The sequence below is a fragment of the Aspergillus piperis genome, assembly GCF_003184755.1.
Source record: "Aspergillus piperis CBS 112811 unplaced genomic scaffold BO85scaffold_6, whole genome shotgun sequence".
Taxonomy (NCBI): domain Eukaryota; kingdom Fungi; phylum Ascomycota; class Eurotiomycetes; order Eurotiales; family Aspergillaceae; genus Aspergillus; species Aspergillus piperis.
Window position 1 is genome coordinate 1229519 of NW_020291596.1, and position 24239 is coordinate 1253757.

Consider the following 24239-nt stretch of genomic DNA (forward strand, 5'->3'; position numbering starts at 1 on the left):
GTTTCTAATAATTATGACTTCCAAGAATTATGATGCTTACCAGCATTGAGGGACCGCCATGGCTTACTTCCTGCTTCCCCCCTCCCCCATCCTCTCGCCCCGACCCGATCAGCCTCAGCTGTGTCCTCCACCGCCCGGCATCTGTCATGCATTCCTCGACGCAAGGAGCAACGATCGCTTGCCTGCCCCTTTTCGGGTCCCCCGTGCTTTGCTTTTTCGCTTCTTTTTGTTTTTTCTCTGTTCGTTTGGTATTTTGTATCTTGATTTTTGATTCTCTGGTTTGGTGTTGATTGCTGCCGGTCCACGTCGATTGGCCATGGCGTGTCCTCCGTAAATGGCCTGTTCGCTGGCCCTCTTTTGCTCCTGCTTCCTATTCGGCCCCTCTTCTCCCCTGGTGTCCTGAGAGATGAACCCTGGGTGGACGCGTCTCTATCCGTGCCATCATTCTGATCGTTGTTAATTCTCCCGACCATCCACCGTCGATCTGGAGAAACCATCCCCCTCCTTTTCCCTCCTTCCCCTCGTCTGTGATCGCTACCCCCGACGCAGAGGGCTAAGCTTATTCTAAACTCCACCAAATAGGGCAACAGCGGCCAGCATTCCCTGTTGGGTCGGGGTGGCCGATCGACCAGCCGGGACGGCGCTCCACATGCCTATCTATATACATACATACAGCCAACCTAGTTTTTACGATCCCAAGATCCGTATGGAGTAATGGGAGAGGGGGAAATAAGAAAATTTAAAATCAAAGGGAAGGGGAGGATGTGGAGAAGGGAAAGAACAGAAGTACGGTGTAAAGTACAGTGACTTTGTTTTGTTACCTGAGAAGCTGCCAAAGGGGGCAATCAGCGAAATCACAGTGAAAAGGCAGTTTGAGATTGGATAAACAATACGGCGGGAGCGACTAGACCCAAAAGAGGTCCTGGGAGGGCTAACCGGTTTTCTGGCACCATTGATTCTGGCCCTTTTAGGGTCAAGTCCATCTGCAGAAGAGGGTCTGGACGATTCTATTTGCCGGGCGAGATGACAAGAATCGTGTCCATATCTCGTCTCATCGGGAGGATATTGAGGGGGAAATGGGAAATTACTGGAATGATTGAGAGTTCCCTGCTCTTCAGGAGTAGATTGTAGATTATTGATCATCCATTTACTCCGTAATAAGAGTATCTATTATCAGCGATAGCTATCTCTGCAACCGTTCAGTGGAGGATTTGGTGGCCGACTAACCGAGTCGCCCCCCTCGACCGTGGGAAGCGCCAAAGGTGGAACGGAACAGCTTGGGCGCCTGGATGAGCCCTGTCAACCACGTTGCCGTTGATCAGGCGTCGAGGGATTGGGATTCTGGGACTGGTTCAGTGTGTTTTAGCGAGCCGTCGTCGTTGGTTCGGCTTAGCTTAGGAAATGCTAGGCTAGGCTTAAGTGGTCGATAGTCAGTAGCGCTGGGGGTGGTTGGACCGGGAGAATGGCTCCATCCGGGTGTGGTTCAGGGTGAGCGAGGGAGAGACAGAGAGACAAGAGACAGACTGAGTGACTGGTAAGGTTCAGTCAGGTAGGAAAGTTTGTTGCCAATGGTTCCTTTCAATAATACCGGCGGAACGTCCTGGGCCTGTCCGGGCGCGGCTGGGCTTGTCTCTCTTAGGGTGTGTGTTTTCTCCTAAATGCTGATTTTCTTTTCTCTTCTTTTCTACTTTTTCTGATTCACCTCATGGAGAGGGGGGTTTTGCTTTTTGCCTGAATGGACTCACTCCATTATGGTTACATGAAATATAGCGAAAATAAATTATTTGTTACTAATTAAAAAGCATTAAGTAAAAACAAGACAGAGGGTTCAGTTTAAAAATAAGTATACTAAATAATTTTTGGGAAAAGAAAAGTGAGCAACAGGCAAGCATTCATTCATTCATTCATTCATTACTGCTGAAATTTTGGTTGGGTCTTGGCCCCGATTGGGAATCCTCCACTCGATGCGGTCGGACCAGACTAGCTGCTTTGGATGCTGCTTTTTGAAGTCTGCTGATTGAGAAGATTATTATTCTTTTCTTTTTTTTTCTTTTTCGGTCTTATTTTGTTTTTCTATTTCTTTTAAATTGACTGCTGATGGAATGAATAATATTAAGATTAATAAAAATTTAATACGACGAATGAAGATTGGACTGGGATAGTCCTGCGTGAGTACGGGATGAATGTCGTGCTTTGTATCTCACCATCTCCTATTTACTCTTTTCTCTCTCAGTGTTAGTCTGACCCTCCTGCTTGATATCTTCAGTAGTGGTAAAGACTGGTAGATAAGTAAATTCAAACCATATCCCAAAGAGTAAACAAATAAATAGAAATAAAAATAAAAGCAAAAAAATAAAAGGAAAAAATAAAACAAAAAAAATAAAAACTGGGTGGTGAAGGAGAGGGAGTTAGTCATTATCGGACCGTCAGGGTGGGTATGTTCTCCCTGGTATTTTTTCCCGGCGTGAACTCAACCCCCGCGCTGGCCAGACCCGGCGCTGGACTGGTCTGGATACGTCTCCATTCCCGGCTTGTTTGGTCCTCCCCATTTTCGCCCATCAGCAAATAATCCATATTATTATTCATATTCACTCTCCATCCCGAGACTTTCTTGCTGTTCTTTCTCGTTTCCCACGAACAATAAAAGATCTCCCTCCCTGAACTTACCCCCCTCAGTTGCTTGTCTCTTCACGAATTCTCTTTCTTTCTTCTCTTCTCCTCTCCTCTCCCTCCCTGCCGTGCAAGCTTATCCAACTAGCATCTTCCCTCCTCCCATCAGCGCCACCCACGACTTGTCCGATCTTCACCACTAATTAATTCCCACTCTTTCAGCTCCCACCAAACCGTCCATCATCCACCACCACCACCACCGCAAACTCCCGACTCCGACTCCGCCCGCCAATCTTCTCCTTCCCGCCCTCCCAAATCTCGCTCTACGCGCGCCGGATCCTACCATCCCCGCTGCCACTCAACTCCCGTCCATGGTACTCTAAACTGTCATTCCGCCTGATCTTCATCCGCGCATCCACATCAACACTCGACACATAACTATTTCTGTCTTCTCTCGTGCGCATCGCGTGAGGGCGCGTTGGCCTGCCTGGAGAAAAAAAAACAAGATCATGCCGTTGTCTTGACTAGTTTCTCATCGCAATACACCTATCCTACCATCCTACGACCTACCTCGTCGATCTCTCTCCATTGCTGTGTTCGCGCTTGATTCTTCTGTCGCATCAGCACCCTCGCTCCATCGGAAAGGATATGACTTCCGGATAAAACACTGGGGTCACTCCAACCTGACGTGATATTTCCATCGATCGTGAAACAACCGACACAGGTGGTACCCGTCGAGCATCATACCCACGGTCGATCTCCCAGGACCACCCCCGTTGCAGACTCAGATCGCTGATCGCGATCCGATCGCCCCTCCTGGATCCTCCAGACATTGCCGGTGGCCTGTCTGGCAGTCGATACTGGACTCTTGCATCTGACTCGGTCGCCTTCCCGGGACATCTGTCCAGCACCTTGGCCGGCCCCTCTCCAGTGGTAGTGGGTGATTTATTTCCTTCCTCTAGCTTCTCACGCGAGACATCCGCCAACCTGGCTGCCCTCGCGATCCCCCCTCCAGGCATGGGGACGGCGCTCGATGCGCTGACTACCCACCAGCCGTTGAACTCGCGTCGTCCTGCAGCCCCGACGCTGCCCAGCTTTGAGCTTCCTGCACCCAACTTTCAGACCAGCGTCAAGTACGCCCATCACAATCCTCCTCCTATTAACCCCAGCGTCAGCAACCTTCTCACTCCCCCAGCGACCACGCAGTCGGGTGAAACACTCCCTGCTACGACCTCGCACACAGCCACCACCACGGCACCCACAAATCCGGAGTTGGCTCCGTACTGGCAAAGCCAGAGCGCATATCAGAGTGGGTCAGGGGCAGCAGCTGCCCGTCAGTCGTGGAACTCGAGTGTGGTGTATCCGAGTCGAGACACCTTCTCTCCGTCGGTGAATTCCTTGAATCGCAATCCTGCCACATCGACACCAGGCACCGAGCACATTACCCAGTCATACGAGATGAATCACTTGCCGCCGTTTCACCAATCTGCCTCGGTCTCCGCTGCTGCACCAGTTCAGGCGGGTGCTCCTCAGCAGCATCACGCAATGACACACGCGATGTTGTCAGCACACAACCCGTTGCCCAACCCGACACCGTCGCCGCATCCCCTTCCCTCCAACGACCCCTACATGGTCAAATCATCGTCTGCCCCAGCCTATGGGACTATCCAGCAGCTGTCCAGCCCACCAGGCGGCTATTCGCCGTACGGACAACAGGGCATCGTGCCCAACCGGGTGGCATCAAATCCGCACCCCTCGCACCATCTGAACTATCAACGACAGCCATGGCCGTCATATTCGCTTCCGGCGATGAACGGACCCATCTGGACGAATGTGCACAATCCGAACGGGCAGATGTCACTCACCGGAAACCTGCAGTCCGGGGTGCTGCCTGGGTTGCCTGGGTACAACAGTGGGCACGTGGCCAATATGCAGCAGATGCAGCAGTTGTATGGGGGTCACCCACCCCATCCGGGTCACGGCGCTCCAGGACCCACCAACGATCGACCGTTCAAGTGTGACCAGTGTCCACAAAGCTTCAACCGCAACCATGACTTGAAGCGACATAAGCGAATTCACCTCTCGGTGAAGCCGTTCCCGTGCACCCACTGCGACAAGAGCTTTTCACGCAAGGATGCGCTCAAGGTGAGATCATTGCTTCTCTAGTTTATCGGTATAGTCTCTAACAGTGTACAGCGACACATCCTTGTGAAAGGCTGCGGAAAAGATGGCTCTGATGGCATGAAGCCAGGGGATCACGGGATGGTGAAGGAGGAGGATCGAAGTGACGAATCAAATGGACAGCACTGAGACGGGATTGGCGTTTATCGCATGTTCTGGAGTTGATGGAGGGTCGTTATTGTATTTGATTGACCAGCTACTCTGGACGGCGAGTTTGTATTGATTTGACTGTGACTTATTTTTTGACGGGACAGGTTGGGACCGGATTGTTGATTGTTTGCTTTGTTCGGGATGGCATCAGCGTCGGGCAGCCTGATTCATGTATACGTATGTAAGTAGAGGCGTTGGCCAGCGTGTATGGATTGGAATGTTTGTTATTTACCATCTCTTTTATTCCTTTATGAGCGATGCTTGTTTCAATTTGGTCTGACTCAGATTGATTGAGTGGCACATGAGCGACCTGTCAGATGGGTACTATGCAAGGTCTCCGGAAACATTACTACTCCGCCAAAGTGATCAAATCACTCACCGCTGCAGTGTGTGTGTGTGTATCAGTGCCCCTTGCCCATGTCCATAAAAAGCTGCCACTATTGTCAATAAATATCCTGCTATGCCAGCAGACAAATTGCTGAATAGCCACATCATCCACATCACCAACAAACCAACCAACCATGCATTTCCCTCTCCTCATCCCCCTCCTCCTCACAACCATAACCCTAACCACCGCCCAATACCTCAAAGACATCAACCCCATCGCAGTCGACTACCCCGTCCACGTCGACTTCGTCCCCGACTCCACCCACCTCGCCGACCTCGAATCCCCCAAACTCTCCGAAGTCAACACCACCGTCTTCGAATGGTGGTACTTCGACGCCGTCTCCTCCACCAACCCCAACGCCTCCATCGTCCTCACCTTCTTCACCACCACCGCTACTGCATTTCCCGCCGTCCCGCAAAACCTCTCCTCCGTCCTGCTCACCTACGTCTGGGCGACCTTGCCGAATGGCACCACTGTGTCTCAGCATATGGTCCCGATCGATGCATCGGTGATGGGCGATCGCGATGTCAATTCCGGCGGGTGGGAAGGCACGGGTGGTTGGTCCGGACGGGAATCGGGGTATGAGGCGTGGGTCGGGTGGGAGGGGGGCAGGGTTAGTGGGAGGATATTGTTTAGGGATGTGAGTACATATATACCTTTTAGAATGAAGATGATAGTGGTTGGAAGACTAATGATGGTGAGGAGTAGCTCGCTCCGCCACTCCTGCCTTGCTCGACGCCTCACCAGACGAATCGCGCGTTGGGACTCGGTGAGGGTTTGGGTTGGGTGAGTATGGTGCCGGATTCGCATGCGATGGTGGATTTGGTGGTCGATGGGGAGAAGCTGCAGTTTATGGGCTTTGGGTATCATGATAAGGTATGCCCTCCCTCTTGTTTGTCTTACACTATGTCTGATAGGGGTTAGAATTGGGGAAATCGCCCGTTTCAGAATACCGTCAAGAGTTGGTCCTGGGGCCATGTGCATATTGGTCAGTATGCGTTGGTGTGGTTGCAGTATACTCCTCGGGCGGGAGGGGATGATAATAACAACACCACGCCGATTGTGAGCGCCTATCTGGCTCGTGATGGGAAGGTCGTGCAGTCCGGATGTCGTAACAGCCTTATCAGTATCTGGGAGAGGATGACGGCGAACAGCTACGGTGTGGATGTGGGGATGGATGGTGTGGAGCTGCGGATTGAAGGGACTGTGGAAGTAGCTGGTGATGGGAAGAATTATTTCCGGTGGAATGGGGTAGTCCATGGGACAGTGGAGGGCCAGAAACTGGATGGGGGAGTAGCTGTGTTTGAAGGGTTCAGGTTGTAGTAGTAGTAGTGGTAATTTCAACAGGTTGTAGCTGGAATGGACACATTCGACCTGTCTATTTACAAGGTACCAGTATAGTAAGTAGTAGTAGCTAACTATGGAGACAATCATTTCAACCACTCGTCCACCAACCCCCGATAATCCTCCATCCCGTACGGCTCCAACCACTTCAAACTGCCCTTCCGTCGCCAATCCAGTCCCATATCCTGCAACAACAGATCAATATACGGCAATGTGTCAAACACGAAGTCAGGATTTCTCTTCCCAAATCCCCCGGGACACCGATACTTCCCGAACTGCGTATGCAGCGCCATCTCCCACACCACATCCCCGTCCACTTCATCCTCCATCAACCCCTTCTTCACCTCCACCGGACAGGTCTCCCTCGCCTTCACCCCAATCCCATCACCCATAAACGCCGCCACCCACAGCGCCTGCACCTGCGCAATCAGCGGCGTGTTCACCGTCATCGTCGTCCCCAGCACCGCCACCGACCTCTCCTTCAGAAACGCCGCCGGCACCATGAATCTTACCAACCGGAACGGATGCTTCGCAGTAGCGGGTGCCCCAGGAGCCAGGTGCTGATAATCCTCCTTCCCATTAACACCGACGCTCAAACTCTCGCGCAGCTTCGGGAACCGCGTCAAAATCTCCTGATCCGCCCTCTTCACCATCGGCGTACTCAAGTAATCCTCCGCCCACGGGAACCCCAACTCGCTCTCAATGCCCGCGGGTCTGAACTCCATATTGGGTTGGGCTTTCCACCCGGTAGCACAAATCAACCCCTCGCTCTGAATAACCTCCCCGGACTTACCAAGACAGATACCCCCATCTTCGGTAAGTTTCACAATGTCGTCAATCACCAGCCGTACCTTCCCCTCCCGAACAAGAGAGTAGAAATCATCCTCATAGTTGAGAATACTCAGTCCACTGGCAATCCAAAAGCAACTGTACCACGGCTTCAACTTCTTCGTCTCCTCGTGGCCGTCGTAGTTGTTTAGTGTCAACAAGTCGTTCTCCAGCACCGCCCAGTACGCATTCACGATCTTCCGGCCGAGCCAGGTACCATGCAGAAACTTCCGAATACGTGAACACCCGTCCGCGTCGCCCCAGATACAGGGCGAGAACCAGGTCAACAGCCGCGTGGTGAGGAGCTTCTCGAACCATTTCTTCAAGGGGGTAACGTACATCGGAGTCATCCACACCGGCCCGTGGCCTGTCGAGCGGATGATCCATGTGACGTTGGCGCCGGACGTCGCGGCGGCGTGCACGGCGTCCCATGCGGATTTGGTCCCGCCGTAGATGGTGACCTTTTTGTCCTTTTGGAAGAGGGTGGCTTGGTGGGGGAGGAGAGTGCCCGTGTGTGTGATGATGTGGGGGTAGGTTTCTTGTCCTGGGATGTGAGGGAGGAAGGGCTCGGAGGTCATTCCTGTTGCTAGCAACAGCTTCTTTGTACGGATTATCTTCCTTTGGACTTCGTCCGAAGAGGAAGAGAAGGGGGAGGTGCTGGTGGTGAGTGTCCAACCTCCGTCATTATCGTCGACATGCTCGACGACTTCCACCTTCGTCTTGAGGCGGATCAGGTCCCGGATGTTGAAGTGGTCCACGTAGGCATTCAGGTACTTGTGTACCACGTGTCCCGGGATATGTTCGCCTTTCTTCACCCCGAATGTGGCGCTGTCCATGGGGAAGTCACTGTACTCGTAGGTGCCCAGCATGTTGTTGGTTTTGAGGCCCTGGTAGAGCCGGTGGGCGGCCCAGACGCCGCCGACGGTGGTGGCGCTGTCCAGTAGGAGGATGCGGGCGGTGGGGTGCACCTCGTGGTAGGTTTTGAGGGCGGAGAGACCAGACCATCCTTTTGCAGAGGAGTGTTAGTGTTGTGAGGTAGGAGGGTGAGGATGGATAGATGGAGTGGCATTGACATTGGGGGAAAGGAAGGGTATGGGACGGGAAGGGGCATGCAAGGGATAGATGGAAGGATGAATGGATGGAAAGGTGAGTGGAAAATACCTGCTCCGACAATAACGAGATCGACGGATTCCATTTCCACAGACGACTCCATAGTGGATGGATGACGAATCCGTAGGCTGTAAATGGAGTGGATTGAATGGAATTGAATTGAATGGAGAAAACCAAATAGAAAGAAAGAAAGAAGAAGAGGAAGACAATGGCAAAGAAAGGAATGCCAGTCGGTGATTAAAAATAGACAATGTACTTTGTTGCTAATGTAACACAACCGCGCTCACAAGCATTTGCTCGAGTGGAGCAGCCACAACCAGCGATTTATAGTAACACAAAGACCCAAGAAAAGAATGGGGAGACCAGACGAGAAGAGGGGGGGGGGGGGGATAGTAGTATGACCGTTGGAAAGCCGCCGATCGCGGGTTTTAATCCCGTCGATACTCCCTGTCTTGGCTGCATAATGGAGTGAAGGGGACTTGGATTTACTCCGTTACTAGTGGCTGGCTGACGGGATTCACTGTCTGAAAACAGAGTAGTACAGTACGGACTACGGAGTACAGAGGAATTGGGCCGGAGAAAAAAAATACAAGTAGGGACTAGATTGGTCTGCAGTTGAGACGGAAGATGATAGTTAGAGTTCCGAGGAAATTGCAGAGTCCTCAACTTAAGTACGGAGGACAAGGATGGGGATGATACAGGCGCGTTCATTTGTTGGTTGATCGCAAGCGACGGCCGGCGCGGACACTAGTTTGGTAGTGTTTGGTAGTTGACAGTTAGGGTTATGAAAGGGCAGCTCCACCGGGATTTGGTCCCAATGTTCAGAGTTTGACCCGGTGATTCACTTGACAGGAATGACAGGATGTCAGCTTTGGTTGATTCCTGGATCGTCAGAACTTTGTCTTAGACTTTAGTTATAACTAACATAGTAAATTGACTTGTCAGTCAGCTCTTCACTGCCGCCCTGCCCTGCAGCTCTATCTGATTAATGCGATAAACTCAATATTCAGATTCGATAGTTGATGCATACACCCGCATTATCGATATGTCATGCATCCTTTGCATCCTGCGACTCAATTTCTGGGTCTGTGCTGATCGGCTATCCGTAAATTTGTGCCAACTTGTTGTTGCTGCCAAAGTACTAACTACCGATGCCTCCGTAATCCCCGCGCTGATCTCTGTCTCTATCCGGTAATCATAGCGTTCTTCCTTCTTCATCCTCATCTTCTTCCCATCTCCACTGCCCCCGTCCACACCCACACACATACACGAACTGGGCCATGGCTTTTCCCCCCCTCCCCCCGTCTCTTCCCGCGTAACGGCACACGGCCTGGCCTTGTTTCTGGGCTGGGTCTGATGCTTAGTATAGTCTAGTATGGCCTACCGGAAATTACAAGAACTGGTCCCCGTAGTTTCAGTCTAGTCCACTGTGTGGCCCATTCGCCTCCCTATCTTGCTTAAGTGCCACCAAACTACTGCATCGTACTTCGGGCTCTCCCCTGTCAGGAGACAGAATACACCAGGGAGGAAGGAGACCACCAAAAAAAAGGGAGCCAGCACGGAACCACTCGCTTGGGTCGGATGTTTTGCCGGGTGGTGAATATGAACCGTGCGTGCCGACTGTCAACTGAGGCCAGTGCCAAAATTTAGAACAGGAAGGCAGACAGACAGACAGACAGGCAATCAGTGACTGGGATGTTTCATGACTGGGGATATATTAATATGTAGTATACCCTCTTAGTCCCTTTTCTCCTGATTGTCTTGTCTTTTGTAAACAGATCCACAGGTCCACTCCTTTCCACCACCCTCTCTTGCAACTTCAGTCAGTCAGTCAGTCAGTCAGTCATGGCAGGCGACGACTTCGCCGTCGAGGCGTTCACTCTCTTAGCCATCGCCATCGTCACTATAGCCATTCGCATCGTTGCACGATGGTTCACCGCCGGCTGGAAGAACTTTATGCTCGATGATTATTTGATGCCGTTGGCGGGGGTATGTGCCTGCCTCTCCCCGCCACCATTTCCCACGCCACTCTATGCTGATTAGACTGGTTCTATGACAGGTAGTATACGGTCTCGAAACAGGCGCCGCCTACTGCGTCAGCGCATGGTGGAAAGGTCTCGCCAACAATGCCATGACGGACGCTGAGCGCGCTGCGCTCTCTCCTACTTCAGAGGAGTACCATTTGCGGGTTGGGGGGTCCAAAACGCAGGTACTGGGGTGGTCGCTGTATACCACGTTGCTGTGGCTGCTGAAGTCATGCATGGCGGTGTTTTATTCTCGATTGACGTATGCAGCCACCGCACCACGCTCACTTATCCCACAAATATCATACTAACAGTTCATCATGATAGGGCCGGCCTCATCAACATGCACATTCGCATCCGCATCGCATACTTCCTCATCGGAGCCACTTACATCGCCGTCATCGTCAGCATCCTCGCAGGATGCCACCCTATCCAGAAGAACTGGCAGATCAACCCCAACCCGGGGAACTACTGCCAGCCGGCTGTCTCACACATCGACGTCTATGTGACGGTGGTGTTGAACGTCTTTACAGACGTGTACTTGATTTCCATCCCGACCCCTGTAAGTAGTCCATCCTTGTACCCTGTCCTCTCCATGACAAATAGTTCCAGCCAAGTCTAACTATCGAAATTATTTGAAATGTCCTAGATCTTGTTTAAAGCTCGTCTTCCCTGGCGTGAGAAACTCGAACTCCTTATCCTCTTCAGCGGGGGTACCTTTGTCATGGCTTGTGGTATCCTTCGTTGCGTACTGATCGTCACCGTATGTGCCACCTCCCTTCACCCAAAAGACACACACCCACTAACCATGGTAATGCAAACAGGCTGGTGCCAACGGCGCCTCTCAAGCCGGCAGCTGGGCCTGCCGCGAGACCTTCGTAGCGGTAATAATCGGCAACGCGCCGATGATCTACCCGATGTGTCGCAGACTGGCCATGCGAGCAGGGTGGTACATGTCGACCAAGGGGACGAAGGGCAGTTCGCAGAGTTATCCCTTATCGGATGGAGCGGCGCATTCGGGCACGGATAATAGTAAGAATAAGAGACGCAAGTTCAAGCATCCGCTGTCATTGCCGGATACGCAGTGGAATACGGTTAGTGATGAGCAGATGATGCTCCCGCCGGGGGAGTGGGAGGTTAGTCATGCTGCAAGGGATGGGGATGGGAGTGCAGTTGTTCCTGGGAATGGAGGGGTGTATGATGGGGGGTGGAAGGGGGGGAGGGAGACGGTCGTTTCGACGGCGTAATTTTCTATGTTTACTACTATTTCCTTTGTGGGTTTCTTTTGTTGGGATGGATAAAATATAAGGATATGGGTATGGATGGTTATGATAATGGTATTCTCACACAACTTGTGCAATTGACTAAGAAGGAAAATGGTAGTGAGTAGTGAGCATCGCACACCGTAGATTATATACTCCTGAGAGGATGAAGGCAGAGGTCACTTCATCTCCTCCATCTCCGTCAGATCCTGCTTCTTCAACGACGCCTTGACCGGATTCTTCTGCTGGAAAATAGCAGTCAACTCCTCCAGCGTGCGCTTACTCGTCTCCACAAACAGGAAGTAAATCACAATCACCTCCATCGTATCCCAGAAGATGAACAGGAAGTAATACTTCCATCCAGCCTGCGTGAAAGCAATGCCAGTGACAAAGGTATTGTAAAACGACGCAATGTTGACGAAGAACTGCCACAATTAGCACCCACTCTCTCACACACGTATATATATTCATGTAAGAAGAAAAGAAAGAAGGATTAAAACGTACGTTGTTCATCCCCATCCCCTTCGCCCGACTCTCATACCGCAAACACTCCACCGGATACATCGCCTGATTAGGCGTCCAGCCAGCCGAATAGATAAACCCAAAGAGATAAATCATCGCGATCTGTGCGCGCGCTGCAACTGCGCTTTTGGCAATGGGCGTGCCGTCCGGTCCGTCGACCACGTTCGTTGCGTTCAATGCTGTCACGATCGCGAATAATACCACCACGATACTCGTCGACACGAGGAGCTGTGTACGTCGCCCCATTCGGTCGGTGATGAGGGCTCCTGACACGGCGCCTAGGAATGAGACGACGTTCTGCACTCCTTGCAGCATCAGTTGCGTGTTGTTGTCTGTGATTCCGGCACCGCGGAGCATCTGCGGGTAATAGTAGCTGACGGGGCCGTTGCCGGTCCATTGGCCGAAGAGGGCTATTTTCACTTATCAGTATGTATTATATAAGGGTTGGGGAAGGTGTGGAGATATACCCATAATGATAACCAGCATAGACCGGTACCGCACTTCCCGGGTATTGAACAACTCGCGATAATCCCACCACCGCTTATCCGATCCCGTCTGGGAGATATCCTCAATCATCTCGCGGTACTCGAGCTGCACTATGGGCGCGTTCCTGTCCCCATCGCCGTGGTAGTCGGCGAGGACTTGCAGTGCGGCGTCGTGTTTGTCTTGGGAGATGAGCCAGCGGGGACTCTACACATCAACACGTTAGCATCCTGTCCACGCCCTAGAGAAGATACAGTGGTGAGGACACACCTCAGCAACAAAAGGCACAAACACCAATACCAACCCCGAGAACACCATCTGCAACCAGATCGGGATCCGCCAACTCATCGTCCCCTCGATCTGACTCGTCCTCCACGGGATGAATGTCCCCGGAATACCGCCTCCGAACCACAACACATTGTATAGACCCGTCATGGCGCCACGGTATGCTGGATGCGCCATCTCCGATACGTACGCCGGACCGGCTGTCGCGGAAATGGCGACGCCGAAACCGAGGATGAATCTTCCGCCCATGAATCCGCCGATGTTGTGGCAGGTTGCTTGTACGATGGTGCCGATGATGATGAAGAGGGAGCCGAGGGCCATGCCGACGCGGCGGCCTATTAATCATTCATGTGTTAGCTCGGGCATGTTGGGATCATGGATGGGGTGAAGGAAGGGGTATACCTTTAAAGTCAGTAGCCGGGCCAGCCACGAACGATCCGACGATATTTCCGATAGTATAGATGGCGTAAACGATACCCGTGGACGGCGTGCCGTTGTTCGGGTCGAAGCCGAAGTAGTCTCGGTACTGGGCGTAGCTGTTGATGGAACCCATCAGGGATCCGTCGTAGCCGTTGATGCAGGAGTTGAGCATAGCGACGGCGATGCAGCAGTACAACTATCGACACACTATGTTAGGAGACGATAGAGTACTAGAAAAAGAGGGTATACCTTGAGCATGCTCTTACTCCATAGCGACGGCTTCTGGAGACTCGTCGCCACAGCCAGAGCCGTGTCGCCCACCCCACCCTTGAGTTGGACATTGGGGTGGTCGGAGTCGTCGACGTGAGAGACGCTGGTGGTGGTTTTCTCAGCCATATCCACTCACTTGGTTGAGGTATTGAATAAGATATTGATGATCGGGATGAAAGTGGGAATAACACGGGGAACTCACCACACATATATACTAATTAGTGAGTACTAAGTCGAGGCCGCCGGTGAGGCCAGGTAGAATGTATCGGATGCAACGGTAATATGGCCGAGGAGATGTGATAGGATCGGCTGATGCAGCAAGGGTGCAGCCCCGTATCCAAACGGGAATAGAGAATCCGGGGTAGGTTTACCCTGTGGTGGAAGATGAATGGTTGGAGGGCAAATTGTTGGCGGGGGAGGCTGCTAACTACTGCACTAGTCGATACCTTTGATTTGATAGACCTTTAGCCACTACGAGCCAGCTATAATTGACTCATTCTAAACTAAGCTAACCTACTTTAATGAACCTCTGATCCTGTTCATGTCAGCGTTTCTCAAATACCACGGAATACGGCCCGACGTGCCGTAGGCATGGGGATCCGGGGTAGAGAAATTAAAGTCAACCCTAAGCGAGGCACTCCGCAGCGCATGACCCATACGAGAGCTCGAATGAATCTGCCAATAGGCCATTCGATAATTTGCCTATAGCTGCAAGTCTGGAATCAATCAGACCACCCATATCGCGCGAGTTATTTCTCCACCCGCCACATGGAAAACTGGAAACGAGGGCCGAATCGATTCGCCTCGGGCATCACTGCAGCCCAACCCGCACAGACCGGGTCAACTCGATCTAGCCTGTTAGTAGACCCAGACCAGACCCTTTTAGACGCAGGGTCCGAGCTAGATTCCACGTGTAATTACAGTTTACATCAATTGCTTAGTGCTGGCTTCTGTTTTTCTTGTCTGTCTGTCTATCATGACTCATATTACACATAACAATAACATCTAGCTAGCTAGCTATACAAGCTATCATACACTCACCCAACCAGCCCAGCCCCCCAAACTCCAACCCAAACAATACACAAATCAAAAAATCAAATCATGCCAAAAACTCCCCCTTCTCCTCGGGACTAACATACAAACTCAACGTATAATACCTCCCCTCAATAATCTCACTCTCCCCGACCAACCCCCCAGCCAACACCAACCTCGAACCCCCCCGAAACGGCATCGCCACCCACATCAACCTACCCTCGCAATCCGCCCCCATCCACGCCGTCTCCGTACACGACATACTACTCCCAAACAGCAGCGGATTGAACCCATTGCACACGGCCTCGGGGATATGCAGCACGTTCTCGAGCACAATGGTATGCGTATCGAACGGGTTATCGAGGCTGCGGACGACGGGGATCTCGACGGTTCCGATACCGGCCACTTCGAGCTCGTCCATTGGGTTGAAAATGTTGTTCTTGAGGTGCGCGGTCACAGGTCGGTAGGTTGTGAAGTGGGCGCGGTCGCGCGCGTAGTGCACGTTGCCTTGCACCACCATCCAGTCGTGGCAGATGCGTTGCGATGACGGCAGGTGCATCGCTTTGGTGCGTTTGCGGGGGGAGGTCGGCGGGCTGAGCGGGCGGGTGGTCATTTTGGTGCGGCTTGATGGGCTGATGGGAGGGATAGAGTTGTAAGGTGGTGTGAAGCTGTGCTGTTGCTGTGTGGGTGTGAGCTGTGAGGGTGTTAGTGGGTCAATTGGGATGTTTGGGGGGTGAATTTGAGATAGACATACTAGTTAATTGCGTAGGTGGTGGATGGACGGGTCAATGGGTTTATAATAGAAGTGAAAAGGGTACGAGATTGAGAAAGAGATCTCGTGAGATGCTGAGCTGAACCAGACTTGACGCGCCGAATGCGGAAGTCGGGCAATATATCGGGGCGGTGGCTGGTTTACCGCCTGCGCTAGCTGGTTTGGGTATGACGGGTTGCTATTTCGGGTAAGCGAGGTAATACGGGAGTTTGTTTCTCCGGTTGTCGCGCTCTGCCTAAAGGGGTTAAGCGTTCTGCAATGAGCAATAATAAATCAGTAGGGAGAAGATGGTTACAGCTGACTACTAGACTATTGTTCACTAATGTAAAGAAGGGGGATTTGCAGATTGTCGCAATAGGTCTACCGCAGTTTGGGGAGACAGATATTCTAGTCGCTTTGCCAGACCGCTATGGCCCGCTGAGGAACCTCTACATTTACAAGCGAATGGCAAACAGTGACAATTGCTCTCCACCAGCTGAATACGATACGTCAAATGATATCAATTTGTTGAAGCAAGGAACAATGCAGCAAAAATCTTGCTGCGAATGTTATTTGTGGTTCCTAAATCTTAGAAAAGTCTTGACCTTGAATATCCCATCTTATCATCCCATCATATCTTCCAAGAAGCGTGAGCTTTTAACAAAACTGATCATCGCGAAATGCTGAGTTCAGTCTTCGTTAGCATGGCGCGCTTGCATTATCGATAACACCCCTCCGGCTGAACAAGAGACAGGCTTACGTTCTCCTGCTAATGCGAGTCTCAAGTTTTGGCTTCTGGCAATTATCACATTTTCCTAGCCAAGGTTCTGCGAGCTGATAGTCCCAATGTTTCCGAGGACAGGCCCTACCCTCTCGTTGTGCAGTTTCACAGCGTGTGAAACCAGCCTGGGCTAAATGTTTACATCCAAGGTGGCTGCGTACTGCAAAGGAGCACATCGTGCTATTGTTTGTTGAGTGGTAGATTGGTTGGAGAATCGAGTGACAGATATTGTGGTAGCAAAGGGTGAGAGTTCGACAGCGCAGGAGGGAAGAGGATAATTTAGAGAAGTTAGCGAGTAAGAAAAAGTTCAGAGTAAAAGCATGCCTGGAAGGGCCATCTTATACAATTTTAATGGAATTCTTCACTTCGTTTCTAGAACTATGTTAAACCGGGAGAAGCCGTGCACTTGTGACAAAGAGCGATAAATCTTCCGTGCCGATCGACAAGCTTACTTACACAGCCCTGATACAGAGCCTGAATCTGCAGTGATTGTCTGTTTGACTGGCACGCTAATGCTTCATAGTCACTGTCTGAGAACATTCCCTACTGTTGTCTGCAATGTTGAGCGACTTAAATTGTAGCAAGCCAGATCCGAGATTTAATTACTCATCTGTATATAGAATCGGTATAGCAATTTACATTTTCACGGGAGCCATTCTCAGATTCTCACCTTATCAGAATCTATTTGTTAGTGAATGTGATGGTGTTATTCCATCAACATGGCTTCTTTGGGAATAGGCTGCCAATACCGTCAGTTACATGGGTACCAGAAATACCGTCTCACAGTCACTATCGCTTGCTTCTACTATCTCATCTCTAGTCTGATCTTACTTCTCACAATCTACAGACATAACCAGCAACCTCTTCTGCTCTTATATCACAGTTGTTAGCGATTTGCTATCCCGAGGGATCATGGAACCAACACCACTAGCTGATGCCATTACTACTCCAGTGCCTGCAGTTGACCTGATCCTCGAAGATCGATGCCGGGATTTTGCAATAGCTGATGTAACCCACATCATCGTCAAGTGAGTAAGCTATGAATTTACTCCATAAGGAGCTGGAAGACATCATCTAACTAACCTCATCCCAAGACTTCCTTTGGGAATACTGAACTCGATAATGGAATCCTGTGCCGTGAGCTACAATCCCAACCAACCACGGCTCTTCAGGGAAATTATCGGAAAGGCAATATCGAAGGCTTTCTTTGGTGACAAGCAGCAACTCCAGTGCATGAAGTCTAAACAGATTAGGAACATGGAGTATATTGGATACAGGAACGTCCATAGAACAGAAACTCCCATAAAGTCTCCTCAAGTCATCGTGGTGGCTCTCTTGGAACCTGTTCCCGGCCAGAACTTGAAGGCGGTTTGGAAGCCTGCCCCAGAACTCACACCTGCAAAAATTCGAGAGCGTGAGTATCTGGCGCCATGAGTTCAATATATATGCTAACAGTATGATTGAGCAGGGACTAGATTGAGGGCTATGGAGAATTCTGTCAGAGAACAGTACAGAAGATGGGGACTACACTTGGACTGATTGTTGTGGAAGTTGTGGTCCTTTCAGATCTTCACAGAGTGGGTGAAGCTGTACCTCAGTAGAACGCAAATTACGACCACACAATATTCTACCGAGAAGATAGTGAAACCGCGTTTGATTGAGAGCTAGGTTAGCACTAGGCGCTTCTAATTCGATTTCTAATACAAATATCGAGCCTATTGCCCGTACCGAACATCTCAAATTCAATTGGCTTATGAACAGCCCAGGTCGTTGCAGCTTAGCCGAGAAATATACAACAGGAAGTCAGGGAGTAATAGATTTCAAATAAATGTTGGCGTAGGACGGCGTAAAAAGTAGCTAATTATATCACGTTACATGGCAATGTGAGCCGGCGTGACCATGGCAGGGTACAGCATCCTTCCTCGTAAGGCGAACCGTGAAGCGTTAGTCCCGATGAACCATATCTATGAAAGCAAGTTTCCCCATGTTTTCGGACTTTGTTGAACCGAGTCATGCATGACAGACCAGAAGGGCTGCATACTACAGTGCGGGGGAGGGCCTGTCCAGTCAGGCGCGAAAACTAAGTCCACCAATACAATGAAGCTCCTCGAGCTTGAGCACGGTCGCCTCGGGGATAGTAACCCCATTGAGTTTGATACTTGGCACCATAAGAGGAGAAGATGAAGGTCTACCGCTTCTACCGAGCAAGAATGATCAACATGCGTGTAATTCTTCTTTCCCTTCTCGTGACTCCGATCCTTGCTGTGGTGGGACCTGAGTCTCTGGGGTCAGATATCTCCATTCTACTGCATAATAATCTATTAGGTGAGTATGAGCCAAGATAGCAAAACAGCAGGATGTATAACCCTTAAATAGAGGCAGATAGTCCACTGGTAAACTCAAGCGTCATAATTCTGGGTGACAAGAATTTGGAGGAAGCGACCGAAGCCTGCAATGCGCTCGGAGAGTCACTCTGGGGCAGTTCTCCGTCGACACCTGCAGAAATCAAGCCTGATCTTGAATACCTTTCATACCGTGGCGACTACAAAGGTTATCAGCGTTTCTGGATATTACCAGTCAACAGCACTGGTAGGACAATCAATCTGAAAGGAACTATTGCACCGGCAGAGAGCAACCATCTTTACCCCGTGCTTTGCACACAGAATGCTCCTTATTCGACAGAAGACTACCAGAACACAAGCAGCCAGTATCAAGTTACAGTGCATGCGAACAATGAATACCTCACAGGGTAAGATTTTCCTGTCCGTGAACCAAACATTTAGCTCACCGGGTAGGTATCGTGATCATGTTATATTCCGGTTCATTGGTGTCCGCTTTGCTACCGAGAAAGAACGATGGACCTATCCAGAACAATATACAGGCAGTGGAGGCAACGTATCTGCTTTGAAATATGGGTCCGTGTGTCAGCGCGACGAAAATGGTAATGAAGAGAACTGTCTCATTCTGAATATCTGGACTCCTTACCTCCCTCGTCAGCCGGCAGAGAAGAAGAAATTGAGACCAGTAGCATTCTGGATCCATGGCGGTGCCTTTACTGGCGGAAGCCCGGACGATCCATACTACGATGGAGGGAATCTTGCATCTAGGGGCGATGTTGTCGTGGTTGGGATCAGCTACCGACTCGGAACCCTTGGCTTCCTCGCTTTGAATGATGGCAAAACCAACGGCAACTTCGGCCTCGCTGACCAAATCGCTGCCCTTGATTGGGTCCGCCAGAACATCGAAGCCTTTGGAGGTGACCCCGACCAAATCACCATCTTCGGTCAGTCTGCCGGAGCAGCCTCTGTGCGAGCGTTGCTGGCTTCGCCTAAAGCAAAGGGAAAGTTCAGCCGCGCTATCATGCAAAGCAACCTCGGGGGTCTTGCATATGGCACCACTTACTCACGGTACTATACCGTTAATGAGGAGATGGATGTAGCCGGTGATGCCATTCTGAAAGAAACTAACTGCACTTCTGCGACATCGCCTGTGGACTGTCTCCGGAACTATACCGCCAGTGCCATATCCGGGCTATCAACCACCGCGCGATACCTCGTCGTTGACGGGACATATCTGACCAGCCCTCAACTTGATCTCAGCAGCTACACAGAAGCATCGCGTGTACCTGTTATGATGGGCATCATGCGTGATGACGGTGCCCAGTTCATCAGCTATCCAAATGCCAGCGAGAGTATTGACACTTTTCTAACTGAGAATGACCTGCCCGCGTCTGTCCTCGCAAGCGGCCTTTTCCCTCTAGCCACTGGCCCCAATGCCACACTGAACATGTTCAACACCTCTGCTCGTGTGGCAACTGACGGTATGTTTCGATGCATTGATGAAGCAACAGGCTATGCAGGCGTCGTCAACAACATATTCCCTGAGGTATACTTCTATGAGTTCAACCGGTCCTATGAGCTCGAGGGTCAAGTATATAACGGTCGAGTATGCTATGCTCCCCCGACGGCAGAGTATCCAAACGGTGACCCGAATTTGGAATACTGGAAGTGTCATTCCGGGGATCTGTACTATGTCTTTGGGAATCTGCGGCGTTTGAACCAGCCATTCAGGGATGAGTATGAGCTACCGTTCGAGCAGTACGTACTGGACTCCTGGATCAGTTTCATTCGAACTGGTAATCCGAATCCGGATCCGGAGTTGTTGAGAGCTAGGGGCTATGTGAATACCACCCGGGCTGTGGAGGAAAGTGGTGCGTGGCGGCCTTTGCGAGAGGGGGACTATAGTTTGAGGAGAATGCAATGGCCTCCGTATCAAACTGCATTCAATGAGGTGGAGCAGTGCACTGCGTTGGATTTGCCGCTGAATTACTATGTGTGAATGTGGTAGATTGATCATGGTCGTGGACGACGGGGAAGATTCCATGCAGGCCAAGGGTGACTGCCCAAGAAGGACCATTCAGACATCGAGGATTTCAGGCTTCTGGACATTTCCTTGCAAATGTAGGAGATTTCCCATGTAAATTGATCGCTCTGGGCCCACCGCAATGTCTATATAAGGGGCCCAAGCATTGCCTCTAACCTCGTCTTTTCTCCCTGTCCACCCCAGAAAAGCCAAGGGGGGTGGACGGAAGGGCTGAGACCACAAATCTCAATGCTTCTTGTATCTTTATATATATGACGATGATGATGAATGAGTACATCAAGGTCACCATCCAGCTCTGGAGAAGTGTTGTTCTCACAAGACAGCCTGTGGAGCTGGCAACGGCAGACGAGATATCTTTGTCTCACACGTAAGACAAGGTACTACTCCTGAAAGGAGCGGTCATACGTACGACGACAGTGCTGTACAGGCTAAGATCATGAGGTCTCTAGTTACCGAGCAAGATGACCATGATGTCCTGATCAGTACCAATTTCATGGACATGATTTATATAACGGGCTGGCAGGACATCAACGCCCAACGCTACGCTCAGCGAAAGAACTGTGCTCACACGCCAGACCTGACTAAAACATTCTCAACTTCCCAATTTGGGTACATAATGTGTGGATGCTCGCATTCGACGATGCCAGTGTCCTGAGCCATTATGCCTGTGAGCATGAGATGTGCGATTCGACAGCACCAACGACACGAGCTATATATCATATTTTCGATGCACAACGACACAACCATCGTCTCCCCTATTGACTGGCTCGAGGAAATCGTATTCTCGAAGAATTTATTCCTGATAATTGCAAACGGGCAACATTCCCTTCCTCAGGACGCAGGCTTGGTACTGGAACTGTTTATGGTCCAGGCTATCCGTGTTGATTGGCTTTCCAGTCTGTTCTCAAGACCGAGGAGGAAACGTCTGACCACTTCATATTATTGTGGCTGCCGGTGTGGTCAAGCCCCTGCCTTTGGTCGGAGAACATCAATCCTTTCACGAGTGGCTCTTGTCAGAGACAACTTGGCCTGCTTGAAGGAAATGCACTATGACCGTCGCTACAGGCATCTCATTCGGGGCATTGCCTCTCCTTCCTCAACTGGCAAGCTAACAAGTGAAACCCAGCGTATTGTTTCTCTGCAGAGTGGAAAGCCACGGACAATCGAGAGAGATTTCCGGCTCAGCTTGCTGTAAAGTTTCCGTGACATGCTGCACTCTCTTGGCAAATACCTTTACTACGCAGCTTTGCCGGGTTATTCTGGTACTGCTGCGATTGCACTCGGCTGGGCTGCTGTTGTTGCGGATGCGGATGAGATTTTATGCCATCATGGAAGCGACCAGTCTTCTGTCTGCTTTTGACGACACTAAAGCTTATCCTACTTCCTGGCCGATATAAATGAGCTGAAACAAAAACTCAATAGACACCATATCTTAAGATTCAGGAGGCCATCGATGACATGACTGCGTGGGGCTCCCTGAATGCATGTCTCGACAGTGAATACACCGCCGATTGAGGTACGTTGGTATTCCGAAGTGACGAATGTCTCATCGGATATCGTAGATTTAAGTGCCTTGTTCTTCTCTGTCTGTGATGTCACCGACAGTTCAGGTGGTATATACAATCTAGAGGACGTCCACTATTGGCTGGGGCTGCTCTGAAAGCATCATTAACATCATGTCATTTCCCGCTCATTACTTGCAAGCAAAATCATCCTGCTGTTTGTCTCAGTCAATGCAACGTGCTGCTGCACTACTATTGAGAACCACCACCAGTTCAACACTTGTGTCTGTGTCGGTAGATTGTTACTGGGAGCTCTTGAGATACTTCTCGGACAATACAATGCTGAGAGCGATCCCTGCCGCGGTAATGGCCCTGAAAAGCGTACAGGGTCATCGGAGAGAGATCCGGGTTATAAAGGAGCTGAACAGCAGTGTAGAGAGAGCAGAAACTCTGAGCAAGACTGATGCCAAGGTGCTGCTGCAATATATATTCCTCAGGGATTGGTTGGGGTGCGCTCTGTATGAAAATCGCATGGCTACCGGATGCCTTACTGTTGTTTACAGAAATGAGACGATCTCAAGAATTGTCGCTTGTCGGTGTATACATATCATAGTGCTTTAATTGAGAGCTTGAATTCATCCACATTGGGCTACCCAAAGAGTTTGGTACCGATCAGCCAATACTTTTCCCAACGAAGACATGGTGTACTTTGTGAATCCAGCACTCCCCACACAATGCCATATCTAGGCTCACGTTTGACGTCTCACGAAGAGGATCCAAGACTGATAGCGGAGCAGGCGCAGAAAACGAAGTTTGCATCAGCTAAGCATCTTGAGTATTGTCTGGTATGAATACCTGGTTAACAGGTGCTAATACCTATATAATAGTACAAATTCGACAATTATAAGACTCTATATCACCCACGTAGACCCAATCACAACATCTATTAGCACTAGAATTCTCACACTCCCAGATCCGTAGATACTTCCAACTACCTTCCAAGCAAAACCCCCCGTGGAAAAGTAATCACTTCCTCCACCCCACCCACCTCCCCTCCCTAGGCATAACCCCATCTCCATCCCCTTCACCATTAACCCCCTGACCATTAACATCAACATCCACCCCCATCACATCCAGCATCCTCCCAACACTATGCCCCACCACCTCCTCAATCCCCCCTGGCCTCGTATAAAACCCCGGCACGGGCGGGAAAATCACCACCCCCAACCTCGCCAACGCGAGCATATTCTCCAAATGAATGACACTCAACGGCGTTTCCCTCACCATGAGCACCAATCTCCTTCCCTCTTTAATGCACACGTCTGCAGACCTGGATATCAAATCCTCGCCGTAGCCCATACGTATCGCCGCGAGGGTCTTCATGCTGCACGGTGCGATGATCATTCCGTCTACTGGGTAGCTTCCGCTGCTGATGGGGGCGGCGAGGTCGCGCGGTGAGTGGGTGTGTGTTGCTAGGGAGGTTAGGTAGGGCAGGGTGTATTGGGGACATTCGTAGCGGAGGGTTGGGAGGGCCCATTTGGAGAGGATTAGGTGCGTTTCGATGTTGAGGTCGTGTAGGGTTTGGAGCGTGCGGACGCCGTAGATGGAGCCGGTGGCGCCGGTTAGGGCGAGGATGAGGCGGTTGTGTCGGAGGTGGGATTGGGAGGGTGGATTGGGGTGTTTGGAGGGTGGGTGTGGTGGTGGTTGGGATGTGTAGGTGCGTAGGGGATTGTGGTGATGGCGATAGGGGAGGGGAGGAAGGGAGAGGAGGGGACGGAATTTCATGGTGGTCGTTGCCTGTGTCTCTGTTGGGCTTAATGAGGGGCTTCCTGGCGCGGAATCGAATGGTAATGAATGAGGAATGTATTGTTTTTGGTTGGTGTTCAGATAACTTCAGATGTATATGTGCTGTT

The 24239-nt window shown here is 50.8% G+C and overlaps 9 protein-coding genes across 9 annotated transcripts; 5 read left to right on the forward strand and 4 right to left on the reverse strand.

Moving 5' to 3' along the window:
* Nucleotides 1–3408: 3408 nt before the first annotated feature.
* Nucleotides 3409–4920, forward strand: BO85DRAFT_368782 (putative C2H2 finger domain protein; the record flags this gene model as incomplete). The annotated part of the gene is made up of 2 exons (XM_025655884.1): nt 3409–4755; nt 4807–4920. Coding segments are annotated over 2 exons (1461 nt in total), but the record flags the coding sequence as incomplete, so codon positions are not given.
* A 542-nt stretch (nt 4921–5462) lies between these two features.
* BO85DRAFT_486854 (uncharacterized protein) lies at nt 5463–6652 on the forward strand (the record flags this gene model as incomplete). Its single annotated transcript, XM_025663411.1, has 3 exons — nt 5463–5969; nt 6038–6205; nt 6254–6652. The coding sequence occupies 3 exons, from the start codon at nt 5463–5465 to the stop codon at nt 6650–6652; spliced, it is 1074 nt and encodes a 357-aa protein (XP_025517178.1).
* On the reverse strand, nt 6653–8615 carry BO85DRAFT_267047 (flavin-binding monooxygenase-like protein). The gene has a single exon (XM_025655062.1). It carries the CDS (start codon nt 8368–8370, stop codon nt 6760–6762), a length of 1611 nt encoding a protein of 536 aa, XP_025517179.1. The 5' UTR covers nt 8371–8615; the 3' UTR covers nt 6653–6759.
* A 1439-nt stretch (nt 8616–10054) lies between these two features.
* On the forward strand, nt 10055–11882 carry BO85DRAFT_418546 (uncharacterized protein; the record flags this gene model as incomplete). The annotated part of the gene is made up of 5 exons (XM_025657822.1): nt 10055–10600; nt 10671–10897; nt 10963–11197; nt 11285–11398; nt 11460–11882. Exons 1-5 carry the CDS (start codon nt 10457–10459, stop codon nt 11880–11882), a joined length of 1143 nt encoding a protein of 380 aa, XP_025517180.1. The 5' UTR covers nt 10055–10456.
* Nucleotides 11883–11925: 43 nt separating this feature from the next.
* BO85DRAFT_418549 (putative MFS lactose permease) lies at nt 11926–14034 on the reverse strand. The gene is made up of 6 exons (XM_025657823.1): nt 13857–14034; nt 13590–13803; nt 13173–13522; nt 12887–13109; nt 12402–12829; nt 11926–12322 (listed from the first exon to the last, which is right to left on the reverse strand). The coding sequence occupies exons 1-6, from the start codon at nt 14001–14003 to the stop codon at nt 12077–12079; spliced, it is 1608 nt and encodes a 535-aa protein (XP_025517181.1). The 5' UTR covers nt 14004–14034; the 3' UTR covers nt 11926–12076.
* A 791-nt stretch (nt 14035–14825) lies between these two features.
* Nucleotides 14826–15745, reverse strand: BO85DRAFT_448219 (uncharacterized protein). Its single transcript, XM_025659883.1, has one exon. It carries the CDS (start codon nt 15520–15522, stop codon nt 14977–14979), a length of 546 nt encoding a protein of 181 aa, XP_025517182.1. The 5' UTR covers nt 15523–15745; the 3' UTR covers nt 14826–14976.
* A 1608-nt stretch (nt 15746–17353) lies between these two features.
* BO85DRAFT_486859 (uncharacterized protein) lies at nt 17354–17980 on the forward strand (the record flags this gene model as incomplete). The annotated part of the gene is made up of 3 exons (XM_025663412.1): nt 17354–17469; nt 17536–17855; nt 17910–17980. The coding sequence occupies 3 exons, from the start codon at nt 17354–17356 to the stop codon at nt 17978–17980; spliced, it is 507 nt and encodes a 168-aa protein (XP_025517183.1).
* A 680-nt stretch (nt 17981–18660) lies between these two features.
* On the forward strand, nt 18661–20779 carry BO85DRAFT_458418 (cholinesterase; the record flags this gene model as incomplete). Its single annotated transcript, XM_025661585.1, has 3 exons — nt 18661–18766; nt 18818–19190; nt 19237–20779. The coding sequence occupies 3 exons, from the start codon at nt 18661–18663 to the stop codon at nt 20777–20779; spliced, it is 2022 nt and encodes a 673-aa protein (XP_025517184.1).
* Nucleotides 20780–23148: 2369 nt separating this feature from the next.
* Nucleotides 23149–24170, reverse strand: BO85DRAFT_476890 (UbiX family flavin prenyltransferase; the record flags this gene model as incomplete). The annotated part of the gene is made up of 3 exons (XM_025662802.1): nt 23375–24170; nt 23251–23269; nt 23149–23202 (listed from the first exon to the last, which is right to left on the reverse strand). The coding sequence occupies exons 1-3, from the start codon at nt 24109–24111 to the stop codon at nt 23149–23151; spliced, it is 810 nt and encodes a 269-aa protein (XP_025517185.1). The 5' UTR covers nt 24112–24170.
* Between the last annotated feature and the right edge of the window lie 69 nt (nt 24171–24239).

Bases quoted from the DNA above. Each gene is read 5' to 3' on its own strand.
- BO85DRAFT_267047 (XM_025655062.1), bottom strand. From the start codon at position 8,370: ATGCTGGGCACCTACGAGTACAGTGACTTCCCCATGGACAGCGCCACA.
- BO85DRAFT_418549 (XM_025657823.1), bottom strand. From the start codon at position 14,003: ATGGCTGAGAAAACCACCACCAGCGTCTCTCACGTCGACGACTCCGAC. The intron at 13,804-13,856 runs GTATACCCTCTT...GTGTGTCGATAG, and splicing joins GGAGTAAGAGCATGCTCAAG to TTGTACTGCTGCATCGCCGT. The intron at 13,523-13,589 runs GTATACCCCTTC...AATGATTAATAG, and splicing joins CCCGGCTACTGACTTTAAAG to GCCGCCGCGTCGGCATGGCC.
- BO85DRAFT_448219 (XM_025659883.1), bottom strand. From the start codon at position 15,522: ATGACCACCCGCCCGCTCAGCCCGCCGACCTCCCCCCGCAAACGCACC.